Source organism: Mobula birostris, chromosome 30 (genome assembly GCF_030028105.1).
Source record: "Mobula birostris isolate sMobBir1 chromosome 30, sMobBir1.hap1, whole genome shotgun sequence".
Lineage (NCBI taxonomy): Eukaryota > Metazoa > Chordata > Chondrichthyes > Myliobatiformes > Myliobatidae > Mobula > Mobula birostris.
In genome coordinates this window covers 7,106,425-7,132,782 of record NC_092399.1, presented here as the reverse complement: position 1 = coordinate 7,132,782, position 26,358 = coordinate 7,106,425, and the positions used below count along the sequence as shown (strand labels likewise).

Below are 26,358 nucleotides of genomic sequence, written 5' to 3'. Positions count from 1 at the left end.
GTGTAAGGCGCTTCTTCCCTCCACTAGCCTGCAGGTCACCCTTGGGCAAGGAGTAGTACCTGGTTAGGTAGATGGCCGTATGAGCAGTGGTTATGTGACCACTGCCACCAGGCAGGCAATCTCTGAAGGGAATTGATAATGGCTGGGGCCACCCGTTTTGTAAAGACACTGCCCAGAAGGCAAACCAGTTCTGTGGAAAAATTTGCCAAAAACAATCAATGCCATGAAAAGACCATGATCTCCAAGTCATACATAATAATCGATTATAAATTTACAGCTTTCCAGCTTCCCACTTTCCAGAAGTGGAGGTGGACAATCTCATCATGTTTAAAAAGTATCCGGTTGAGTTAATCAATAAAGTCTGCAGGTTACCAGAGACTAGGAATGCAAGTGATCTGAACAAATTATTATTTTTGGCCAAAGTTAATCAGATTGTCCAAGTGGATTCTTCTGTGCTGTAAGTTCCTTTCCTTTAGCATATCACACTGTTCAAATAGATTATGATAGATCTTAGCTCCATGAACACGAGGCTCCTTGGTGACACCAGACTTGCCTGTCAAATATATATTTCTCAACTTTGATCTTTCATTTCCCGCTGTAGAGCTCAAACCATACGAGCTTTTTTTGCTGCGGAGAGCTTCAAATTTACACTACCCTTAATGTGTGGAAATTTAAAAAAATGCCTCCCAATGTCATTCCTGAGAGGCTTTGTTCTAATCCTTGCTTCGAGCTGCCAAGTTCTGCCTGTGTGGATTTAGAACTTAAATTTCGATCAGTACCTGCGATTTAGTGAAGATAGTTTGTATTTTTTGTGTTGTGTTGTGTTTTGTGCGTGTGCAGAATCCCTTGTAGGTGCTGGAGGGGGGAGGAAGAAACGAGCCTGTCGTTTGGAGGAGAGATCGGTGGGGGAGGGGACAGCGGATGGAGTGATGAGGGATTGACAGGGACTGGTCCCGCCCCCAGACCCCGAGCCCGCCTCCAGACCCAGGCTCCTCCCCCGGGCCGAGGCCCCGCCCCCCGGATGTCTCCACCTCCCCCCCCCCCGAGCTGGCTCCGCTCCCCCATCCCTCCCCCTCCCGCTCCGCTCCAGGTTTTGCCGCCGCCCCCTACACAACATGGCTAGTAGTTCTGTCAGACCGCGTGTTGCGCTGGGCCCGAGGCTCCGTTAGACGGGCTCGGACTGCTGTGCTCACCCACACCCCAGCCATGCGGAGCGGGAGCGGCAGCGGCACCGGCACCGGCACCGACAGCGGCACCGCGATCGCGTGAGCAGCAGCAGCAAGCGCCGCCGCCGCCGAGGGCGAGCCCAGCGGCTGGAAGTCAGCGGGCGGAGCGCGGACGCCGAGCGAGCCGGGATCGGGAGTTGGGGCCGCCAGGCCGGCCACGGGAGACAGCGACACACACCGAGAGAGAGCGGAGCGGAGCGAGGCGGGGGGGATCGCGCGGAGCGGCGGGCAGTATGGCCGCTCCGGTCAGCGCCCTCAGAGACAGCGATATCAGCCAGGCCAAGGCCGGCGATCTGGCGGCGTTGAAGTCGGGAAGTGGGCCCGGCCCCGCCGCCGAGCAGGAGCATCACTTGCCAGGCAATGGCTCGGAGTCTGGTTCCGGCGCCAGGGACACCTTCAGCAACCACAGGTTGAGCGCGGCTCCGGGACCCGGCGAGCACAGCGACGAGGACAACAGCCACCAGCCGCACGGCGAGCCGGATGGTGCCTCCTCGGAACACAGTAACGGCGGAGCGGGATCCGTGGAGCCGGAGCCTGGCCGGGCCGCCACGGGCAGCCTAGGCCTCCTGACCAGCGACCAGCGTTTCGACCATTCCAACAACAACGGCGGAGGCTCTGGGCCCATGGCCAACGCGAACCCCGCGCCTAGTCCGGGCCCGGCCGCCGTGCCGGCCGCTGGCTACGGTTACAACCATTACCGGGGCCCGTTTCACCAACATGGCGGACAACAAAGCCCCGGCATGGGGGCAGCGCTGCACACCGGCGGCCTCGACTCCTTCCAACCCAATTCACACGAGGCCTTCGGCCACTACAACAATTACACTGCGGCTTATCCGGCCCGCAGCGGCTACACCAACCAGGGCTACGGCCTCAACTCGCCGCGGGCCGGAGCGGCCGGGCCCAAAGCCTCGGCCTCGAATATGGCCCCGAGTTTCCAGCGGTTCGGAGGGCAGCACCAGCAGCCGGCGCCCGCCCCAGGCCTCCAGCAACAGTCGCAGACGGCTTCTAGCACCCCGACCCTCAACCAACTGCTCACCTCTCCGAGTGGAGCGCGGGCCTTCACTAACTATAACCAAGCCCACCAGGACTATAATAGCAACCAAGAACTGGCTAAGGGAGGCGAGTTGGGCGGACAGTACGCGAGCGCAGGCTGGGCAGCAGCGCAACAAAGAATACACCATCCGCCCATCAGTCCCGGCAACAGCGGGCAGCCCTTGCTCAGGACCCAGGTAAAAAAATAACTAGTAGTTAACTAGTGTGTGTCGGGGCATTGAGTGGTGGTTCCTCTGTAGGGAATTGGTTGGTGGTGGTTGTGTGAGAGAGGGGGGATCGGGCCCTGATTGTGTATCTCGCTCAGTACAAAGAATTCGCTCTAAAATGGCCGGCTTTGTGCGACTAGAGCTGCAGCTCTCGGTATAAATTATGTAAAGTGAGGCTTGAACCCGAGCGGAGCGGCACATCCTGAACCCACAACCCCAGACTGTCTCGCACACCACCCCAAGCACTCCCCGCACATCGACGCTCGTTTTCCTAACCTCATCCTTGGTGTTCCCTATCCTTCCCCCCCCCCCATCGAAACTCTCCTATTTCCTGGCCCAAACTTCCTACTACCGTTTACCCCTCTGCTTCCACCAGTGACTCCCTCCCTAATTTTGGCTTTGTTATTCTCCCTCTTCTTACACACTCTCTTCCCACGTGTGCATTTCCCCTAACAATCAAACTTATCTTTCCGTCATACCCCACACTTCTGTGTAGGCCTGTGGCTTTTTCTCTCACTGTCTTCTTGCCCCTTCTCCTTTCTTTGGCTCTTGCCCTTCGTTGGGAGCAAGGAGAGGCCCTTTGCCCTCCAACTCTTCTGGCACAACTCTTTATCCACTGCTCATGATCTTGTTTAGCTTTGATCTCTACTTCTCATTCTCCCTGTTCCCATTCACTCATTTTCTTTGTTCCTGTAATTCATGGCAGTTTAGGAGCCCCTCAGCTCAACCATCTATTCCTGGCAACTCCCTCTACTTTAACCCAATTTGGGCAACATTTCTGTTTGCAACTGATGAGCACTGATATACTCCCACCTCTGGCCAATTCCTCTTTTGTCCTCAATTCCCCCTGCACTTTTTCCTGCTCACCCACGTCCAGCTTCACAACTGCCACTGTTCTGGCCCTCAGCATTCAGGTAATCTCACTGCTTGGTCTGTTTCAGAGAATTCCTTGGTAAACCTTCTCCCACAGTTAGTTATCGAATAACCTGCTTTCTCTGAGCTTGCCCTCATCCTGTTGCTGCAATCTAATGATCTTCCTCTTGGATTTTCTTACCCTCTTCTGACTCCCGGAGGCTATTCCACTCATTTTAGCCAAATCCTCTTGTCTGTACTTGGCCCCCTTCCTGCTATTGGTAGTCCACCTATTGCATCCACCACACATTTGTCCACATAGCTATATGTACCATCCTTCACGCCTTGGTCAGTATTGGCCTCTGCCTTGTCCTTGCAGAGGGATAGCTTCCCATGGGCCCTTTTGTTCTTTCCCTCTTCCCAGTGATCTCAACTTGTTTGTTCCCAAATCTCTAGACAAACCGGAAACTCTTCTAGTTGACCTCTCTACGGTAACCCCATTTATTAGAGCAGTATCTGTGCTCTGGTGTTATGGAGCTTTCTAGAAAACCTCTCCTGCATTAAGATAACTCCTAAGTTTTGCCTCTACTCCATCTGGCACCTTGTTCTTGTTGATCTTGTCTTTTCCTGCTTTGGTTTGCCTGACTTGCTCCTGGTGACACTTCTTCCTGCTTATTTCCCATTGTCTGTGTCCTGCCCTCACCATTCGTTGTCCATTTCTGTAGATATCGAAAGAGGAAAATAAACGAGGCTCAATATATCAGAATTGATAATTCCAAAAGATCTCTTCATTTGTATCCCAGAGTTTTGACAAAGGTGGCTGTAGAAATGTGAATGCTCAGGGTGGCACCTTCTAAAATTCTGTGAATTCTTGGAAGAAAGTTGGAGTTTAGCGAAGGAGAGCCTTCCCCCTCCCATTTTAAAAGAGAGCAAGGCAAAAAGGGGAGCTCCCAGCATGTTACCCTGATGATTGTAGTTGGGAAAAGGCTAAAATCTGTCATGAAAGATCTGATTTTAAAGCATTTAGAAAATATTAACATGATTATGCAGGGTTAGCGTAGGTTTCTAAAAGGGTAAATTATTTAATCATTTAGAGTTTGCTGAGTATGTATCTAGATGGGACGGTGAGCAAGCTGATGTAGTGCATTTTTATCTTGATAATGTCTCGTACAAGAGGTAAATGAACGAGGGTTGATGCAATTGGGATGATATAACAAATAGAAATGGCCTATTCTCAGGTTAAATGGGTATTGCAGGAATTGGTGCTTTGGCCCAACTACTTGCAAACATTTGGTTGAGGGGACTTGGTATTTCCAAGTTGCTGCTGACAGAAAAAAAGACATTGAGGATTCAGCAGTTTCAGAGGATATTGAAAAGCTAACTAAGTAGCAGCATGGTAGATAAAGTCCAGGGTCTGGAATACCAGAGATCTTCTATTTTGAGAAGAACAGATGATTTAAAAAAAAATGGTGAATGTTTGGGAAATGTTGCTGTTTAAAGGGACCTGGATGTCCTTGAACACTAGTTACTTAACATTAGCATGCAGGTGCGGGAGGTAAATGGCACATTAGCCTTTACTGTTGTGGTCAAGTGCTCAAGTCATAAAGATGTCGTACTGCAATTATATAAGGTCTTTCTGCATTCACACCTAGAGTCGGTGCAATTTTTGGTTTACTTATCTAAAACAGAGATAGACGGCCTACAGAGAGACTGCTGCAAAAAAAAATCACACTTCTGTGTGAATGAGAGATCAAGTTAGATCTTTCCTCGCTTCCCGAAACTGGAGCAGAGCCCTCCATGAAGCATGCTGAATCTTTAGATTCCTTAGGTTAGATGCAGAAAAGATAATCCTGATTAAGGAACCAAATCTTGTGCCATAGTCTCAAGTAGGTAGTAGGCCTTTTAGAACTGAGATGGTGAGAAATGAGTGTTGTCCTAAAGAGGGTGAATCTGGAGGGCTGAGAACATTCAGTGATTTGATCTGTATTTTTGATACAATTGATAACTTTCTCAAGGTTAAGTGAAACAAGGGATGTGGGGAATACAGCAAGAAAATGATATTTGAGGGCAAGAAAAGCTGTCAAGAGATTAGGCCAGATGACCTTCCCCTAATTTTCTTTAAGTTTTTAAGTCTCTGTTGATGTATACGTTCAAGATTGAAGTTTCAGGTAGAATGGGGATCAAGTTTATTATCACTGACCTCTGTCGTGAAATTTGTTGCTTTTCAGCAGCTGTACATTGCAGGATATATAAAAATCATTAAAAGTTACAAAGATAGTGCAATAATGAGTTCATGTTCACATTCAGTAGCAGACACCCTGTCAGAGCAGTGTTCAGACTTGGTGCCTTCCCCTGTAAACTGGATCCATAGTTGTATCCAGTGTCTGATTTTTTTTTTAAAACTGACATCTGTAGGAAATAAACCCTGAGGTCATTCAACTCCAGTAGTTGAGTCAGTGTTCGTTCCCAGGAAGAGTGTCTTGATATTTCAATGCTCACATTTTTGAGATATTGATTGGAATTTTTTGATTAACAACATTTTGAAGGGTTTTATTTTCCTTTTAGGACGGCTGAGCTATTTTGAATTTTCTGAAAGAGAAGATGGTTTCATTGGAGAATCAAAAATCTAATTTTGATCAGATTCTGGCCCTATTCCAAAATGATGTTGAGTGACAATATTGAAACAGTACTCTGATTATTACACCTACAGTACTATATTGATAATCTATGGCAAAATTCTCTTTTTAACTTAGTGTATTTCAGTGTGTCAGGATTCTTGCTGAGTTGAGACCGAACAGGAATAATAATCTGATCTTTTTGGTCAGTGTCTATTGCTGGGTACTTTGGTGGTATGTTGACATGGATGTTGGCGTTGTTTGCTAGGCCAGCGTTTATTTGCAATTTCTAATTGCCATAGACTGAGTAGCTTGCTAGACCATGATCTAGCATGATCTGTGGTATTGTGCACTGTTATTATTTATGATCTAGTTCACATTGCAAGACCACATTTAATTAGGAAGCAATTTTTTTTGTATGCATCATGAGTCAAAACTAAACCAAAAGTTGGAAATCTAAAGTAAAACAGAAAATGCTAAAAATACTCGTTGAGATTGACTAGAAACTGCAGAGAGTGAAACAAAGGTGTGTTGTCAGGGTGATGATTCTGAACTGTAGGTGAACTTAGGTAAAGGGAAGGCAGAAAATTATATTTAAAGATGGATTGAAGGTGAAAAAATAGTTGGGTGTAAAGTGAGTTTTTTTCAGAGATTGAATAAGGCAATTTGTTTTTAGGACTGTTTCTCTTCCTGTTTAAATCATTGGATTTGGAAGAAATGGTTTCTGAAGCTGCATTCTAAATTGGCAGGCATGCAGAATAATTCTAAGGATCAATAAAATTGTAAGATTTTGTTGATTAGTTATGAAAATGGAACACTAACAGCAGGTGGATTTAAACTTTATTAAACATTTAAATTTATGGCTTGATTTGAAATATGGGAATTTGGGGATCTTTGTTGAGAAGACAATGGTCATGGATTGAGTTAAGTTTAAAATGAAATGTAATGACTAGTTCTATGGTATAAGAGAGGAATGCAAAATCTCTAAAATAGAGCTAAACCGCCCCCCCCCACCCCCACCCTGCTTTATGGCCATTTTGATTACAGAAATATACCTTTGCAGAATTCACAAATTACTACCTCAGAACTTGAAATGGAATAAAATTTGCTTTCACGGAATTTGATTGGGAGGAGAGGGGGCAGGAGTAAGTGAATCATTCTTTTTTAAAAAAATGCATTATTCCTTGACATAAATTGTATTATGGAAAATCATAATGTGACCTGTTTTCTGGAGACACAAGCTCCTTTAAGGTGGGGGGGGGTCACCTGTAGCCTCAATTTTGGGCTATATGTTGTAAAAAGACTAGAGTGTAGAGCAGTTTCAGTATCTAAATATGAAAATGAGATTTATAAAATGTTTTAAGAGTGGAGGAATTAGTAACATGGTTTGAGAGAATTTTAAAATTATGCACAATAATGTTGAATGATAAAAGCAAATGGTTTTCAGTGGTTGTGTGGGGGGGGGTCGTGTTGTGGAACCTTGGGTAAAGAAATTTGGTGCAAGGTTTGGGAAAGATTCAAAATTCAACATTGTTCAATGTCATTTCCTGTATGCATGTGTAAGAAAAATGAACTAATTCTCCAGACTTGATGCAGCACAAAAATACTACAAAAAGTAAAGAACACAGCAATAATAATAACACAATAAATATAAATACATAAGATAGCTTATATACATTGTTTGTGTGTCCTTAAAGTGACACCAGGCTGTACATAAACTGACGGGAAATAATAAAAGTAGTGGTGGATTTTGGTAGGTGGAGGTGATCAGCCATACTGCTTGGGGAAAGTAACTGAATCTGGTGGTACTGGCATGGATGCTACGTTGCCTCTTCCCTGATGGGAGTGGATCAAACAGTCCATGAGCAGGGTGTGTGGGATCCCTCATGATGTAACCGGCCCTTTTCCAGCACCTTTCTGTGTGTATATTTCCTTGATGGTTGGTAGGGTAGTGCCCGTGATGCATTGGGCAGTTTGGACGATCCATTCCTGCTCGCCACAGTACAGTTTCCGTACCAAGGAATGCTGCAGCTTGTTAGAATGATCTGTACTGTGCATCTGTAGAATGACGTGAGTATAGATGTGCTAAGTCCAACTTTCTTCAATCTCCTCAGAAAATAGAGGCATTAGTGAGCTTTTTGGACTATGTAGGATGTGTTCTGAGGCCATGCCCATGTGTAATTAAGTGACTGAAGAAAAAATGGTCAATGTTTAAGATAGTAGAGGAAATGGGGGATGAGCATGTTGTTGGGATATCATTTATTTTCCACAGACATCTCAGTTGAATATCACCTTAATTGCTCCTATCATGTTAAATACCATTACTTGTCACCTCATTCATTGCTTGTAATGCTCTCCGCCCACATTTCCTCTTTGCAGACTTGCATTTTTCTATCTGTGGCTAAAAAAATACTCTCTTCCAGTTCACTTAACAGCTGTCCTATTTAAACACTCAATTGTCTAGCCTTTAGCCTTCGATTTGCCACAATGTTTCCACGTCTATGGATCTGTTTAATCAAAATTTTGCTTTTATCTTTGTTCTGGACCATGTTAACATTATTACTCTGTCACCCCGGTTATTTTTCTTGGGATGGCATTTTATCGTTTGCTCAAGTTGAAAATGGAGACTCGAATCGATACCCTGGGGAACTGGCTTAGCCACTCACTGTCAGATCTTAACTAACCAGGTGAAGTTTGCTGCCATTTGGACAAACCATTCACGATACTAGGATCTTCATGCAGTGCAAAGGTAGTCCTTGGCTTCCTTTCTCCATTGCATTCTGACAACTTAAACCCTTTACCATTCTTGTTCTCACTTGCAAGTGGGATGAACTTGGCTTTCTCCCTCTAGCAAGGACAAATCCCCACCTCATTCCATTCTGCCCCAGTTTCCAGTAGTCTTCTCTACCCTGCTTCTGTATATTGCTCCGTAATCCTCTTGATTTACCTGTAGCCAGTATTAACTGGTCTACCCACACTTCCATTGCGTTTTCACCATCATTCAGCTGAATGCGACTTGCACATGTCTGGTTCAATTTTGATCACTGCCGTTATTGTAACCGTAAAACCAACAATGACATCCTTTTCCTCTGCACCATTATCTCTAGTGTTTCTAGGGATGCATTCATGTTCTCGTCTGTGCTGCAACTTGGCACAGTTGAAAATGTGAAATTGGTTTGCACATGTATGTTGGAGTCATTAGCGATGCAACACAGGCTTCTCTTGACTCTTGTCTCTAAATTGACAGGCTGTTTTCTTCAAGGTGAGCAGTAATCATTGGGCCTTGTAAGAAGTGATCTAGCCACCGAATCCCTCACTCCCTGCATTTTCTGGAGGTGACGGTGGAACCAAAGTTGGGTTTTGGAGCTCATGTTAGTACCATCATTAAGGCCATATTTACACCTATGAGCATGACCGGCCTTACATTAAGTCTTCAGCTGTGGAAAAATGTACTTGTCTTTATTATGTTTACCCTCAACTATTTCAGTGCTGTAGGCTGGCTGTCCTGATGTTCAGAAATTTAATTGTCCTACTTGCACCAAGCTTTATTTATTCCTCATTCTTGTGGAAAATAACTTGTAGTTAGTCCTAATTTTGAGTCCTGTTTTAATCTTAAAATTCATGTCCATCATTGGTCATGTCCTTCCTATTCCTGTCATCCAGTTGTTTCATTTTCATCTGACTCTTGCTCTTTCCCACATTTAGTTTTTCAGTAGTGTCTCTGCTTTCAGGAAATAAAACCCTAATAACATGGAATTTCCTCCATTATCCATGGTCCTGTATTTTTCTTCTACTTAAAATCTCTCTTTTCAATCAGTGTTTTAGTTATTTTCTGTAATACCTAAAGGACAGTAGGAGATGCTTAGTTTTGGGGTTTGTTACGCCTATTTTTCCCCCCTGTTCTATATCAATCTAGCTGAGTTGGGAGGTAGAAAAGCCACCATTTTGTTTGTTTTCTGCTTACTTGCTGCGCTGAATTTTATAGTGTTCCTCAATATTTAGGAGATACTTATTTGTGGACTTGCCTCATGGATGGATGATACCATAATTGGAATGTGAAGATTTTTAGGCATTGACACAGACCAAACAACTGTACTTAGATGCTGAGTTACTGCTTGCATCTTGCATGTACTCATGTCAAGCATGAAAAAAAAACTTAATGCTGCCCCCTAAACTTTAAATTGAAACATTTCATCTCTGCAGGTGTCTGTCTTAAGAAGAGGTGGCAAATAGGGCTGGTAAAACCAGGGAACTGAAGATGTAGAACCTAGAGCTGTACAGCACAGGAGCAGGCCATTTGGCCCACAGTGTTGTGCTGAACCAGCTAAAAAGCAAATCAAAAACACCCAAACACTAATTCCTCCTACCTACACCAAGTCCATATCCCTCCAACCTCCTTACATCCATGTGCCTATCTAAACGTCTCTTAAAAGCCTCTATTGTAGTTGCCTCTACTACCACACTAGGCAGTGTATTCCAGGCATCCATGACTCTTGAGTATATATAAAAAAAAACTTGCATTCCAATCCCAAATTCATTTCTCAGTGCTGACTGAAATTTGTGATTGGGATTTGCTTCATTAGAAAGAAGATGGAGGAAATTTCCCAATGAAGTACTTACTGATGTTTTGAAATGTTTAAGTAGTGAAGTTAGCAGGATGGGTAAAACTGCGTAGAGCAGGGGTTCCCAACCTATGGTCCATGGACCCCTTAGTTAATGGTAGGGGCCCATGCATAAAAAATGTTGGGAACCCCTGGCTTAGGGGCAGTGGAGTGGAGATGAAGATATGAGTGATGGGATTGTGTAGATCTGTTTTGATATTTTTTCCCTTGTGATTGTCATTATTGAATTGTTTCCTTAGTCTTTACTGAATGCACAAAACCCTGGAGTTTGGCTACAACTATCTTTCAGATAGTCATTTAAATAAAATGTCTGAAGGGTGTATATTTTAACTGTACAGCATTTTTAAGGTTTGATGCAGATTTGCTGATTTCCCATGGATGATATAAGTAGTAATCTCATTCTAAAAAAGAAACTGTTGACTATACTAGGCAGGAGAGGAGAATTATCTACATAGAGAATGCAGTGAATCTTTACATTTCTGTACCCGAGAGATCAGCGGAAGTAGAGTTGAGTACATTCCAAAAGCATCAGGAAGGTTACATTGGGGTATAATTTTCCCATGATCACATTAAAATGGCAGAGCAAATACAATGCCAGAATAGCCTATCCCTGCTCCTATTTCTGTTGCCATCATGTTAGTGGGACAGTTATCTGTCAGTGCAGTCTACCCAATATTCCTGTGAGGAATTTTTAATCACTTGTTAAGAACACAAAACAAAACAATTGGCTATTTCTTTTGTCCCCTTTTCCATCTGCATTTCAGTTTCTCTACTCATAAGGTAGTTGTTGCTATGTTTGAAGGGGATGGCCAGTATTAGTCAGTCTTTGAGACTTTCTGCAGGAAAATGTCTAAACTATTGTTATTCACTTTTTATTGGTTTGAAACAATTGCTGTCCAATAATTTAATTATTTTATGCACTATTAATTTAAATTTAACCTCTGAATTAGTAGACCAGATTGTACTCAGTTTATGTACATTGGGTGTGGAATGGAATACTTTTGCTTGTGACTCCCAACTCTCGGTCTCATATTCAACCTGTGATGAGTTGGTGCCAATAGATAAGCATATGTGACTTGGGATCTTGAGGTCACCTAAGCATCTCTATCCAATCACAGTCAAAACTGGGGAGAGGAGTTGCTGAGAATTGTAGGCTGCCCATGAATATTTGGGGAAAGAAGGGACATTGGTTAAGTTAGCACATTTAACAGGTTGGAAACATTATCTCATTGAGGTGCTCTTTAAGCATAGATATTCTTACTATTGAGGAAGTGTGGGAGTTATTTTGTACACTGCAAATGACTATAGATAGCAACATAATGATGACTGGGTAACCTGTGCCCCTTTCTGTCACTGGAGTTGATCTTCCTGCTTTAAGAAAATACAACTGAGACAGTAAATTGTCTGAAGGTGCAAAAGAATAAAGTTTTACAAGAAAATTGTGCTGCAGAAATTATATATAGCCCCAGGCAACCACCTACCAGGCACGCTGCGGTTAGCGCGCCACTATTATAGCTCGGGCATCGGCGTTCTGAGTTTATTTCCAGCGTTCTCTGTAAGCCAAGTTGCATGTTCTTTCGTGTGTGTGTGGATTTCCTCTGGGTGCTCTGGTTTCCTCCCACAGTTCAAAGAGGTACCAGTTGGTAGGTGAATTGGTCATTGTAAATTGTCCCGTGATTAGCTAGAGTTAAATTAGGGATTGTTGGGCGGTGCAGCTCGAGGGGCTGCGTCTCTTCTGCACTATCTCTAAATAAAATAAACCTTTTGCTTTAACCATGAAAATTCCCTGGGCAACATATGTACAGTGAACATTCTTGCTGCATTGACTGTTATTTACCAAGCTGTCCAGGTCTGTCTCATTGCTCTGATTCTCCAAGTCCTTCTCGTAATTGCAGCATTCATTCACTTGTAATATTCCTTGTACTTGGAAACGTTGCTTGTTAAATGTTATGGCTCTTTAAGAGTTTTGCCTGCTGGGTTACACGCTGATAACTGCAAACTTGTAGCACATTAACAGTGAAGTAGTGTTAAGACTGTGTCAGTTTTATCCTGGCATTATACAAGCAATCCAGCAGCTCTCAGTTGAAGTTTTCACTCTTAAGAATTCACAGGAAGGATAGGCTGATCAGCAAAATTGTGTAATGCCCAAAATATGTGATAGGTTTCAGATTTTAACCTGTTGGGTTGGTGGTTCTGTGCCATAGCCCCTATCCTCGCCATGTCCCAGTTCAAAGTTCGAGAATATTTGTAAATACTTTATTGCTGTACCTAACTTTTGTTTCAGCGTGCTGTGTATTGCCTAACTATGATGAGTGAGTCTATGGTAGGCATGACCATTATGTAATGAGTGGTCTGTCTGCTATTCAAGTGTAAATACTAGAATTTCTCTATTGAAACTTCCTCATGTTATTGGCTGTCATGATTTTCACTTGCTGATAAGCGGTGTTTGTAATAACTGTTTAGTCATTTATTGTTTAATATGTGAGGGACTGACTGATCAGATTTCTCCTGAACAGCTTGAAGTTTTCCAGGCAAATAATCTTCAGTCTTTTACAACCACTGCAATGTACTTCATTGCAGTCACTCACTTTGACACACTTCCTGAATTTTTCTTTTCTTTTCGATTTAATAGAAGTGCATATTCCTGGCTTGCCTGGCCCTTTATTTTCCACAACTGTTTCCTTTGTATCACCATTCACTCTTTACACTTGTTTTGACTTCATGGAGATGAGTGTAGTTGCGCTGATTTAGGAATCGGTGCCAGGTTTGTTAATTTGAATTATGCTGTGCCCTGCTTACACCAGCTCTGTTGTGGAGGCTTGAAAAAAATACACTGGACCAATCGGGACCAGTATATTTGGCTCAATTAAGCAGCTGCCTAATGGGAATGGTTAAAAAGGTATTTAAAAAGACAAACTACCATTTGACTGAGTAACAAACTATGTATTTAAATAAAATACATAAATTCAAACACTATCAATACTACTGCAGTACTATAAGATTGTGTATTAGTTCCTGATAGTTATCGAAGTATCCTGTGTATGCTGCCACGTTCCTTTGATTGTAAATGAACAAAATCAGCACAGACACCTCGTGTAGATAATGGACTGCCTTCATACATTACTTCTTCCAAGTTTTCATTTTCATCATAACATTCAAAACGTCTGTTTAAAATATTAGCATGTCTCTTTCTAACTGTGGTGTTTGCCTCAAATATTTCTCCTTGAATCTACAATTTGTTTCTCCAGTGAAACAGAACCAAGAGTATTTGAGTTCTTGATAGTGGGAAGCAAGGAATTAAATAAATATGGCATCTCCTGTAGTTGCACAAGGAGGGTGAATGTTGGTGGAGATGGAATGTTTGAACAGTTGTTTGGAGGGATTGGTCTGATATTTGTTACTTATGAAGATGTGTCTACTTGGGAATATGTATGAACAATGCTATCTACTTATGATTTTGTGTTTTTGATTCTGGGCAGATAGAGTCAGATTTTGAAGGAGGTTGAGACCAAAACTGGTATGGAAGGTGGAACCAGATAGGGATGGAATGATGGCCAGATGGAACCAGGCAGTTTAGAGGTGAACGAAGAAAATAGAGTAGATGGGAATTGTGGGAGAGCACCAGGAATGTATATTACCTGAAATTGGGAAAATTCAATGTTTATTTAATTGGGTTGCAAGCTATCCAAGTGGAATATAAATTGTTCTTCCATCTTGCATTTGGCACCTCCGTACTGATGGAGAAGGCCGAGGACAGACATATTGGCATGGGAGTGGATAGGAGAGTTCAAATCATGTGACTAGAAGTTTAATAGACATTACAACCAGAGTGCTGTTGCTCTGCAGACTGGTTGCCTTGGATTCAATATAGAGCAGGTCACATCGGGAGCACCAGAAGCTTGAAGAGATGTCTCACTGGAATGATTGTTTAGGTTACTGACTGGTGCTGATGGAGGAAATGAAGGGACAAGGGTTGCACCTCTTATAGTTGTAAAGAAAATCTGTTGGTGGGATCACGTCAGATGAGTATAATGTGTGAGAATGATTTTTGAGGTACATGATGAACTTAATGAACTTACTAGTAGTTGTGCTGGGTGATATGAAGAGGAATAATTTCTTGGACATTTGTGGCTGATGTGTGCCAAACTACCTTGAACCAAGCAAAACCCCTTTTCTCTTTGTACCTATGTTGAATAAAATATCTACTGTTTTTCCAAATTAATTAAAGTATTATTGTTCTTGTATGTGCAGCTATTTGTGATGTGAATTCCTGTCTTGGATCTACCTGTGCATGATAAAATGTTTCTTAATTTCCCTCCTGATTCTAATTTTAAGGTTGTGGTCTTTCCCTTGATTATCCTAGTTTTCAATTCTTTTCAAACCTTTACAGAGTTTGTATTTCCGGGAACTCAAGTCTTGTTTTCATTCCTCTTCACAATCTATTTCTTTGAGGATCAGTAAAATAAGTCATATATGGAACTTGTACGTTATTTCAGATTTAAGTTGATCTTTGTACAACTGCAGCAAAACTTTCTCTTTATTAAGTATGGTCTTTGCTCTATTAATAGTTTCTTTTTTTGGTAACTGTCCATTATTTCATAATCTCAGTAAATTGATCGTGAATCACTGGATCAGTACAGTTTCTAGCTTTTCATCATCCAAACCAACTCTTCTGGTTCAAAATGATTGATATTCATTGTGCTTATGTTATGAATGATGTGCTGTTTTGCTAGACATTTACTTTCTTCTTCATACCCTGTTCACAATGCCACATTTTCATTGACAGACTTGGATATATGATTCTGTTGTACAAGTAGTCCAACAGAGATACTCGTGTGACTAGCTACGTTGTAGGACTGGGGTTGCCATCCTTGGGGTCCACAGACCCCTCTATTAATGGTATGGGTCCATGGCATTTAAAAAAAATCAGGAACCCTTGCTTTAGAGAAATTGCTCTGAGGTGTGGATGTTACGGTTTTTTGTTATGTTTGTAGGATTAGTTCTGGTTGCTCAGTTCCCTTTGGGATGCGTATGGATTGATGCAGCAATTGGTTTGGTTATGTTTATATGTCATGGCTGTGATGGGTGGTTGTGGAAAGGCCATTGTATCTCCTGAAAATGTGGTTGCACATTGCGACTGTAGTATTAAGGGTCTTGGGTTGAGTGAGGAGGATTGACTGTGGTTAAACAGTGTGTACAGTACTTTCGATTGGAATGGGCTGACCTAGCAAATATTTTATGTTTTTTGTTGGACCATATCTCTACTTTATTTAACCTGGGTACTTTGAAGTATGTTCTTTGTGTGTTATTAGGCATGTTCCATTACATCTAGCTTAAAAGTAACCTGCACTGATTGTGGATATTGGTGTAGGCCAATTTTAGGTTGCTGCCATTGTGTTTTCTGGGGCAACTTGATGACTTGTTCATGCAGAGGCTGATTAGTAGCGATGGATAGAAGGCTGATTTAACAGAAGCTGCTGATTTTTTTAAACAATTGGCTTGGCTTCCATTCCCATGTGGCAGGTCATGTGATTTCTTGTTTATTAGCAACCCCAAGCCATCTGTTGACTCGTCATTATCAGTCATCAGGCAGGAATCCAAGTGCTTCTAGGCAGGCAGCCCCTGACGCTAACCCCTTAGACAGGGAGTGGTGTGGCCTTGGTTTATGCAGATTAGCCATGTGCAGTGCACTGGAAATGCTACAAGAAAGAGGAAAAGGTTTATCTCCTAATATTCAGAAGCCATGGAGCACAGAGGAGTGAATGAATCGGTCTCCACTTGCAGCCTGTGTTTAGTATAATCCAGCCCTCCCTCCCTCCCCCCACCCCCCAACTTGACGTCATATCATCACAAACTCTCCTGCCTTTTACTGAATGTCATTCATTCATTGCCAAGACTGATGAAAAATTTACTTGGCAACAATTCAAACAGTGCACAGCTGTGAGGTTGTAGTTTTTAGGCAGAGTGCCCTCAATTTAAAATGGTTTATAAATAGCATGTTGGAACCCTCCTTCCCAGAGTTGAACCTGGCTTGGCACGAGGTGTAGAGCAAGAAGGCTGTAAGCTTTGCAAGACCACTATTTGATGCAGAGAGCTTTTTGCTTAATTTTTGAACATTTCATCTATAAAAATGGATGTGAAGTTTCAGCACTTGTTTCATCCGACATGGTGTCTATTTAAATCCCATTTTGGATTAAGCTGTTATCGTTTATCCTATGGCGGGCAGAGATGATTTCCTTGTGGTCAAAAAATTAGTTTTTGAACTTGAGAATCAGTTTTATTATCACTGGCATGTGATGCGAAATTTGTTAACTTAGCAACAGCAGTTCAATGCAATACATAATCTAGCGGAGACAGAAAAAATAAATAAAATAAAACATAATAAATAAACAAGTAAATCAATTACATATATTGAATAGGTTATTAAAAAATGTGCAAAAACAGAAATACTGTATATTTTTTTAAAAATGAGGTAGTGTCCAAAGCTTCAAAGTCCATTTAGGAATCGGATGGCAGAGGAGAAGAAGCTGTTCCTGAATCGCCTTTCTGTGTTCCTGTGTGCCTTTAGGCTTCTGTACCTCCTCCCTGATGGTAACAGTGAGAAAAGGGCATGCCCTGGGTGTTTGGGGTCTTTACTAATGGACGCTGCCTTTCTGAGACACTGCTCCCTAAAGATGTGCTGGGTACTTTGTAGGCTAGTGCCCAAGATGGAGCTGACTAGACTTCCAACCTTCTGCAGTTTCTTTCGGTCCTGTGTAGTAGCCCCTCCATACCAGACAATGATGCAGCCTGTAAGAATGCTGTCCATGGTACAACTATAGAAGTGTGAGTGTATTTGTTGACATGCCAATTTGCTGCAAGCTCCTAATAAAGTATAGCCACTGTTTTGCCTTCTTTACGACTACATCAATATGTTGGGACCAGGTTAGATCCTCAGAGATCTTGACACCCAGGAACTTGAAGCTGCTCACTCTCTCCATTTCTGATCTCTGTATGAGGATTGGTATGCGTTCCTTCATCTTACCCTTCCTGAAGTCCACAATCAGCTCTTTCGTCTTACTAGTGGCACCATTCCACTAGTTGGCATATCTCACCTCTGTATGCCCTCTTGTCATCACCTGAGATTCTACCAACAGTGTCAGCAAATTTGTAGATGTATTTGAGCTATGCCTAGCCACACAGTTATGTGTATACAGAGAGTAGAGCAGTGGGCTAAGCACACACCCCTGAGGTGCACCAGTGTTGATCATCAGTGAAGAGGATATGTCATCACCAATCTGCACAGATTGTAGTCTTCTGGTTAGGAAGTCGAGGATCGAATTACAGAGGGAGGTTCAGAGGCCCAGGATTTTAATTTCTTCCACTTTTGCTGATACTTACCTGGTTGCAGAGGTAATGATCTCTTGCAGAAGGCTTGTAAACAGTAAAAACAATTTGTAAATTTGTAAGTTCTTCATCTACTGTTAAAGCGAGAGGAAGAAATAACACCTGTGTTTATACTGTTGCTAAGATTTTGGTAATATGTGGTAAGGTATGGAGTGTTTCTACTTGAGTGAATAGTGAGAAATATTTGTGGATAATATATTCAGATTGTTGGTCGAGTTGTCTGAAGGTAGCATTTTGAGTTGTGTGTGTAAGGAGTTCTGATGGTTTCACATTTAAGTCATTTTGTTCTGTCCTGCATTAAGTTGAATCACTAAATGATGAAAACTATTGCTGATATAGTTTGTACACTGAGGCAGAATGGTGAAGATTCAATGCAATTGCCATATAGCTGGGTTTTAATCCAAAGCATAGCGTACAAAATGCTGGAGGAATTCAGCAGGTCAGGCAGCATCTTTGGAAATGAATAAACAATTGACATTTTGGGCTGAGATACGTCATCGGAATTCCTGATGAAGGGAACAGCCCAAGACTTCAACTGTGTACTCTTTCCCACAGAGGCTACCTGGCCTGCTGAGTTCCTCTAGCATTTGTGTGTGTTGCTTTGGATAATTTACTCCATTTGGACATGTTTGTCCTGGGATTAATTGGTTTTAGTCTCCTTTATTCTGCAACTCATTTATTCAAATCTTCCAATCCTTTGCAGTCTTCCTTTTTGTCTATTTACCCAGGACTTCGGTCTTCAAGAATTTGTTTTGGTCCAATCTAACCCTCTAATCTGAATATTTTTCCATGTTATATAATTGTATTTTGGTGTTTTGATCATAATTTTGAGACCAACTAACACAAATATCTGTTGGGAGTAGCTAGGGTCTTAGCCTGTTTGTTTCAGCTACTCTTCTATATTACTGTATGACATTATTGCAAAGGTGCCATATAATTTGTCAGCATGACATATAATTTCTAATTCAAGAATGTTCAGTGTTAAATATTTACTACACCTGACACAAGATTCTGTGTATCCATTATCTATATTCTTTGTGAGATTTGGACTACCTATAGCAGAGACCTCATGGCACTGGAAAAAATAATATCTCCAAATCCTCTGAGTTCACTTGAAGGATAAGCAGTCTAATATCTCTGTCTCTGGTATTCGACTATATTCGGCAGGCTGTGTTGACCCCAAACTCCCAAAATGGATAAACTGTTCTTGAGCTCTCTCATGGAAAGGGATTCCAGAGGAACAAAGGTGATTCAAAGATGTTCTTTAAGACTCCTTGCAGAAATGCAGTTTCCCTAATGACTCCTGGGAAACTCTAGCCAAGATTGCTCAAAAGCTGGGAAGGAACATTTGGTGTGGTATTGAGAATTAGGGCCACGTGCTGTACATACAAGCCCTGCATGGATCTCTGAAGGAACATAACAGTTCTCACACTCCTCGCCTGTCCTTCGGCACCTCTGTGGCAGAGTTTGCAGTTCTACATTGGCTTCACCAGTCATCTCAGAACCCACAGAACTAGAATGGCCATATGTCATTCGATCCTGAGGGAATGTGTGAGAAGGGTCAAATTTAGCAAAACTATTGCTTGCATTTGAAATGACAAGATATATTATGCAGTAAACAGTCACTTCTGTAAAATAACTTCACTGTTAATTTTGGATACCTCAAATTGATTATCTTGCACGCTTAGGGTATTGGTGGTGCAGGACTAGCAGATTTGCTGGATTGTTGAATGTTATTATTGATACCAAGATGCTTTCAGGTTAATCTTTTTAGATGTTAGCTGGTATTATAATAAAATTTTGTTGAACTAGATGAGTTTTGGGGAGTGTGGGAACTGCCCCCCCCCCCCGATGAGTTTCAAGGGAACTTGCAAACTGGGTCATTTCAAAAGGTTAGTTATTTTCCTGTTGTTTTCTGTCTATTATCTAAATCTGTGTCTACATCAATATAATACTTTCTGTAAAAAATTTTGTATAATAGTCCCTTGAATTATCAAAGGACAAATGCATCACAAGCTCTTGTTTCCACTATTAAAGCTGAACAAAAATTAATAAATTTGTCAAATCTAATGTTTTCAGTATCCTCGTATCCCTGCTGCAGTATATGCTAGTGGTTCCTTGCCATAGTATATACCAACAAGTCCCCTGTGCGACTGATGTCCATTTAGTACATCTATAGTTCATGTTCTCTGTCCTTTAAGTGGGGTTATATTTGTCACCTGCCAGTGTCAGGAAACAAGTCAGAAAAGAAAATTCTTTGAAATTTTGTAAGATGATGAACCAGTATCTCCATCCTGGCCTCTTTGAATACTTGGGGTCTGATCTGTCAGCTTTCAGACCCATCTAATATAACTTTCTTTTGGTTTCTCAATCATTGCAGACCATTTTCCCTGAGGACTTTTTCAGCCTCCATACAGACTGATATGAGATACTCTGATCTCTTTAATCCAAACACAATTTCTCTTGTTTCATTCTCTAAGTGATCGTCATAAAGGGACGGCATGATACTGTAGTGGTTAGCACAATGCTTTCCAGTACCAGTGACCTGGGTTCAATTTCCACTGCCGCCTGCAAGGTGTTTGTTCGTTCTCCCCATCACCGTGTGGGTTTCCACTGGGTGCTCCGATTTGCTCCCAAAGACATATCGGTTGGTAGGTTAATTGGCCATTATAAGTTGACCTGTGATTAGGCTAGGATTAAACGGGGGGAATTGCTGGGCAGCGTGGCTCCAAGGGCAGGAAGGGCCTATTCCGCTCTGTGACTCAATAATAAATAAAATAAACTGGTTGTTTGTTTGGATGTTGCTAGTTATTCTTTTATGTCTCTCCAGGCTACTTTTTCTTATTTGGTATTCCCTGTCCTGATCACTTTCCTAGTTTTTCTTTGATGAAGTTTGATTTTTTTTTATTTGCAAGGCTTACTGTTATCTGGAAACTCTTAAGTTTTTCCTTGAAGAAATAAAAGGCAAAAGAAACACAGAAGTAATATTCTTGGATTTTTAAAGGGCATTAATGAGGGATAGTAAAGGAGATTTATTCAAGCAGGACCTGTGGGTATGAACAAGAGAAAATCTGCAGATGCTGGAAATCCAAGCAACACACACACAATGCTGGAGCAACTCAGCAGGCCAGGCAGCATCTATGGAAAAGAGTACAGTTAACATTTCGGCCGAGACCCTTCATCAACTTAGCAGTGGAGGGCAAACAGAGCCAACCTGCTGCATCGTTGCTGATTGGTCTTGCTGCAGACACAGCGCCTCCCATTCTGCAGTTTGTGATTTGGGGTGGTGGATGTCGAGCGGGTCTCAGTGGGCTGTCCTACAGGGTGTTGATGGTGATTTGTGAATCGTCAAGCAGGAGTGGAGTTAACGATTGATCTCTTTCTCTCACGCACACGCACCTGTTTCACTGCCTCATTTGCGTCATCTAGCATATCTTCCCATTCATTTCATTCAGGGTTCCAATTAAATTACATATAATTATATATATATTTTAGTAATATTTCATTAGAACAGTAAACTTATGGTCCATTTAAGAAACTCCTGCAGCCCCCAGTTTCTTGTTTTGTTTTCTTGTGGCCCCTGCAAAATCCTTCACGGTCCCCTTCGGGCCATATGGCTGACGTTGAGAACCACTGGTTTGGATGAGCACTTGAGTAGAGAAGGCTGTAGACCAAGTATTAGGTGGCAGGAATAATATGGAAAGATGCCCATTGGTTAATTTGAAATGAATTTTCTCCATTTGCGACTCTCTGCCTAAGTTAGCTACAAAGCTGAAAACGTGGTAGAGATTGAAAGATGAAAAATGGTACTCTGTAGCTTGGCTTCTGATAATGATTATTTACATTAAAGGTTTGCAATTGGTAATCACTGCCCATTACACCAGTAGCGTTTAGGGCAGCAATGTATGCCCTCCATCTCTGGCAGTGTTCATGTTTAGTAGCTTCCTCTAGGTTTTCACTACTGTCAGTCATGTAAGTTGTGGATGCACATTTAAATACTGCTGCATTCAGATGCAGAAGGATTCTCCATTGCTGTTTCCATAACAATTTTCTTTTACCAGTCAAGGTTGTTAGCCCTGAGCTGAACCCCTGAACCTGGAGGACCGGTGGACCACTCCTAGTCTGACCTCTCCCCTTTGACCTGATTGGCATGGTGACCCTAGCAAGAGACAAAGCATAAAGCCCAGGCTCCAGCCAACATAGGTCTCCAGGTCATTGAGGCATGCAAGCCTCCAAACCCAACGATAAGTTTGTGGTCCTCTCGGAGGAATTGGGAATCAAGAATAAAACTTCTACATTTGCAAGTGACCAGATTTGTGGTGTGAGGAAATTAGGTGTGAAGTAACTACTGTTAATGTAGATAGACTACAGTGAAATACAGTTTAACATTAAGCTCTGTAAATGAATATGCAGTTGATGGATTTATTTTAAAAGCTAATGATAAGTTGTATATTTTGGTGAGACGAACTTGAAGGCCATTTGCTACTTATGTGATAAGTAGCGTAGAGGAACAGGGGTGCAGATACACAAATCAAACTTAGTAAAATAGATTATAGTCAAAGTAGAAAATCAAACCAATCAGTGGATTTCATTTATAGCTACTGTTTTCCATCAATTACAGTGGTGAGGTACAAAATTAGGCTTTGGGTGTCAATAGCAAAGCGACCCCATTGTCTGAAACCATTCACAGCCATTGAGAGAAGACAAAGTTGGACCTCTGTGTTATGATAACATTGTTAAATGATTTATTCATTTTAAATCTGTTTACCATTTAGCAGCATTCTTTTAAACTATTTAAATAGTAAACAGTCAAAATAAAATAAATTAAAGCACACGTACGTAATAAAATATAAATGTTATCTAATTAAAGTAATCCTTTCCTCAATCAGAATCATATTTAATACCACTGGCAAATGTCGTGAAATTTGTTGTTTTGCAATATATTGTAATGCATGGTAATAAAACTAAATTACTATAAGTATATAAAAATATAAATAAATGTATACTGAGGAAGTTTTTCATGGCTTCATTGTCCATTCAGAAGTCTGATGGCCGAGAGGAAGAAGCTGCTACTGAAATGTTGAACATGTTTCTTCAGGCTCCTATACCTCTTTTGACGGTGACAATGAGAAGAGAGCATGTTCTGGGTGATTGGGGTCCCTAATGATGGATGTCATGTTTTTGAGGAGTTGCCTTTTGAAGATACCATGGATGCTGGGGAGGCCAGTGCCCATGATGGAGCTAGTTGAGATTATAACTTTCTGCAGCCTTTTCCGGTCCTGTGTAGTGGCTCCTCCACACCAGAGGCTAATGCAACCGGTTAGAATGCTCTCCACGGTACATCTGTAGATAAGTGATTGGATCATGGATCATGTATCATGTCTGACTTAAATGAGGTATCCCAGTGACAGGGTAGCTCTGGGGAATGCCAGCAAAGTTGAACTTTGTCACTAGATAGTGCGGAGTCCAGCAATGTTTTTGCTGATTAATTTGGATGTATGTATTGGGTTAACAATTAGATATGTCCCCAGAACCTCATGGCATTTGTTCCAGACTCCTATGTGAGGGCAGCATTTTTCAAGGAAGGTGGCAAGGAAAAGCCTGGTAACTAGAGACTTGTGATGGTGTGATGGGAAAGACACTGGGGTGGGGGGGGGGCGGAATTTGAGATTTATAATTGATCACTTGGAAAGGCAGGAACTAATCAGAGACAGTAAATACTACAGTCTGATCAGTTAGATTGAATTGTAGCAAAGTGGATCAGTAAAATTTGGGGATGACGTGAAGACTACGGAGTTGATAGTGTGGAAGATGCTTCTGGGCAATGGAAAGTGTGGTTTAGATAGGTTAGACTGCAGGAAACCTTTCCCCATATGAGAAATAAATAGAACTAGAGGACATGGATTTGGGGTAAGAGGGAAGAGATTCCAGGGATACAAGGGGACCTACATCCTGAGTGTATTAAGTACCTGGAATCGCTGCTTGAGAGAGAGGTTGAAGCTTGGTTGGTGAAAAAAATTCTAGAAGTGTCCAGATGAACCCTTGAGTCACTTGGATACAGAAGGTTATGAACCAATCACTGGGAAAAAGAATAAAACAGAAGCTGCCCGCTGGTCAACATGGATGTGTTGGGCTGAATGGCCTGATTCCATGCCATATGATTCTGATTTACAGTGCATATGTGCAAATCTTGCATTGTGCAGTGGCTGACTGCCAAAAATAGTACACTTCAATGTTAAACTAATATGTAATCTGAAACTAAACTGGGATGGCACCTTGAATTAAGGTATTAGGTAATGATTAGGTCAATTTGGAGGAAATATTTTAACTTGAGGAATTGAATTAAGGTTTATAATACAAGATAGTATTGTTAAAGTTAAAATAGTTAGTGAAGGATTTGGAACAAATCTTGTTTTTTTTTGCCCAGTGAGTGGAAGCATTGAGGTGAATGAAGGAAATGTGCTGGAGGGTAGACCTGGTTAGCACAAGAGAGAAAAGAATAGTTGGTAAATGGGACAAAGAAAACTTAACTTGAAACATAAGCACCAGTGTAGGTTAATTTTTTTTATAATGTAATTTTTACTGAGTTTTCAAAGAATACATGAAAGATAAAATCTACCCTCCCCCTCCCCTTAAACCCCCCCCCCCCATATATAGTCCTACCTAAAAGGAAGAAGAGGAACAAAAAGAAGAGCCGCCTGGGTATTGGAAGGTTTCCACATGCTCCTTGGGATTCAAAATAAATTTGGTATAATTATTTGTTACTTTCCCCAAGGGACCAAGATCTTTATCGGAGCACTTAAATATGTCATCCTATCTTTTGTAAATAAGGGTGCCAAATATTCAAAAATGTTACATATTTATCTCTTAAATTATAAGTAATTTTTTCGAGTGGAATAGAACTAGCCATTTCATTATTCCAAGGATCCATACTTAAATACGAATCAGATTTCCAAGTAACTGCTATAGTCTTCTTAGCTACTGCCAATGCAATTTTTATAAATTCTTTCTGATATTTATTCAATTTAAGTTTCGGCTTTATCCCTTCAATATCACCTAATAGAAATAATACAGGGTTATGTGGAAGTTGAGTTCCAGTAATTTGTTCCAATAAGACTCTTAAATTTATCTAAAAGGGTTGAATTTTAAAACAAGACCAAGTAGAATGTAAAAAAGTACCAATTTCTTGATTACACCGAAAGCATTTATCGGATAGATTTGAATTTGATCTATTTATTTTTTGTGGTGTAATATATAATTGGTGTAAAAATTATATTGTACTAATCTAAGTCGAACACTTATTGTATTTGTCATACTGTCAAGACAGAGTCTTGACCAATTTGTTTCATCAATATTAATATTCAGATCTGTTTCCCATTTTTGCTTTGACTTATGGATTCCTTGTTTAATTGTCTGTTCTTGAATACATACAAGAAATAAATTTTTTAATTTTCCTTTTTTGAATTAAAATTTCAATTTCATTAGGTTTTGGCAAAAACATTGTTTGACCCAGCTTACCTTTTAAGTAAACCCTTAATTGAAGGTAACAAAAGAAAGTATTATTTGATATTTTATATTTATCCTTTAATTGTTCAAATGACATCAATATACCTCGTTCATAACAATCTCCTATAAATTTAATCCCTTTTTGGTACCAATTATATAAAAGTTGATTGTCCATGGTAAAAGGAATAAGTCTGTTTTGGAACAAAGGTCTCCTTGCTAATAGAGATTTCTGTGTTTCATTATCAACATTTATCTTATTCCATAGATCAATCAAATGTGTTAATATAGGAGATTCTTTCTTTTCCTGTATCCATTTAGATTCCCATTTATATATAAAATCTTCAGGTCTATTTTCTCCTATCTTGTCTAATTTTGTTTTAATCCATGCTGGTTTTCGATCATCGAAGAAAGATGCAATAAATCTAAGTTGATTTGCTTTATAATAATTTTTAAAGTTTGGAAGTTGTAACCCTCCTAACCCAAATTTACATGTCAATTTTTCCAATGATATTCTTGACATTTTACCTTTCCAAAGAAATTTTCTCACACATTTATTTAACTCTTGAAAAAATTTCTGCGGCAGTTGTATTGGTAATGTTTGAAACAAATACTCTAATCTAGGAAATATATTCATTTTTACAACATTGACTCTACCTACTAATGTTATTGGAAGTATCATCCATTTGTCAAAATCTTCTTGAATTTTTTTCAATAGTGGTAAATAATTAAATTTATATAAATTCTTTACATCATTATCAAGTCTTATACCTAAATACTTTATGCCAAGTCTAGGTTAATTGGACTGAATTATCTTTCCTCTGCTGTAAACTTGATGTAACTTCATTTGTATGTCATGTACTAAGTCATTTTGTCTTGCTAATGGCAGTCCAGA

The 26,358-nt window shown here is 41.0% G+C and overlaps 1 protein-coding gene across 1 annotated transcript in view; it reads left to right on the top strand.

The window, feature by feature from the left end:
* Positions 1-1,092: 1,092 nt before the first annotated feature.
* Positions 1,093-26,358, top strand: part of arid1aa (AT-rich interaction domain 1Aa) — a 124,348-nt gene continuing 99,082 nt past the window's right edge. Inside the window, exon 1 of the mRNA XM_072247339.1 lies at positions 1,093-2,455. Coding sequence (XP_072103440.1) covers positions 1,460-2,455 — 996 coding nt within the window. The 5' untranslated portion in view covers positions 1,093-1,459. The remainder of the gene's footprint in view (positions 2,456-26,358) is intronic.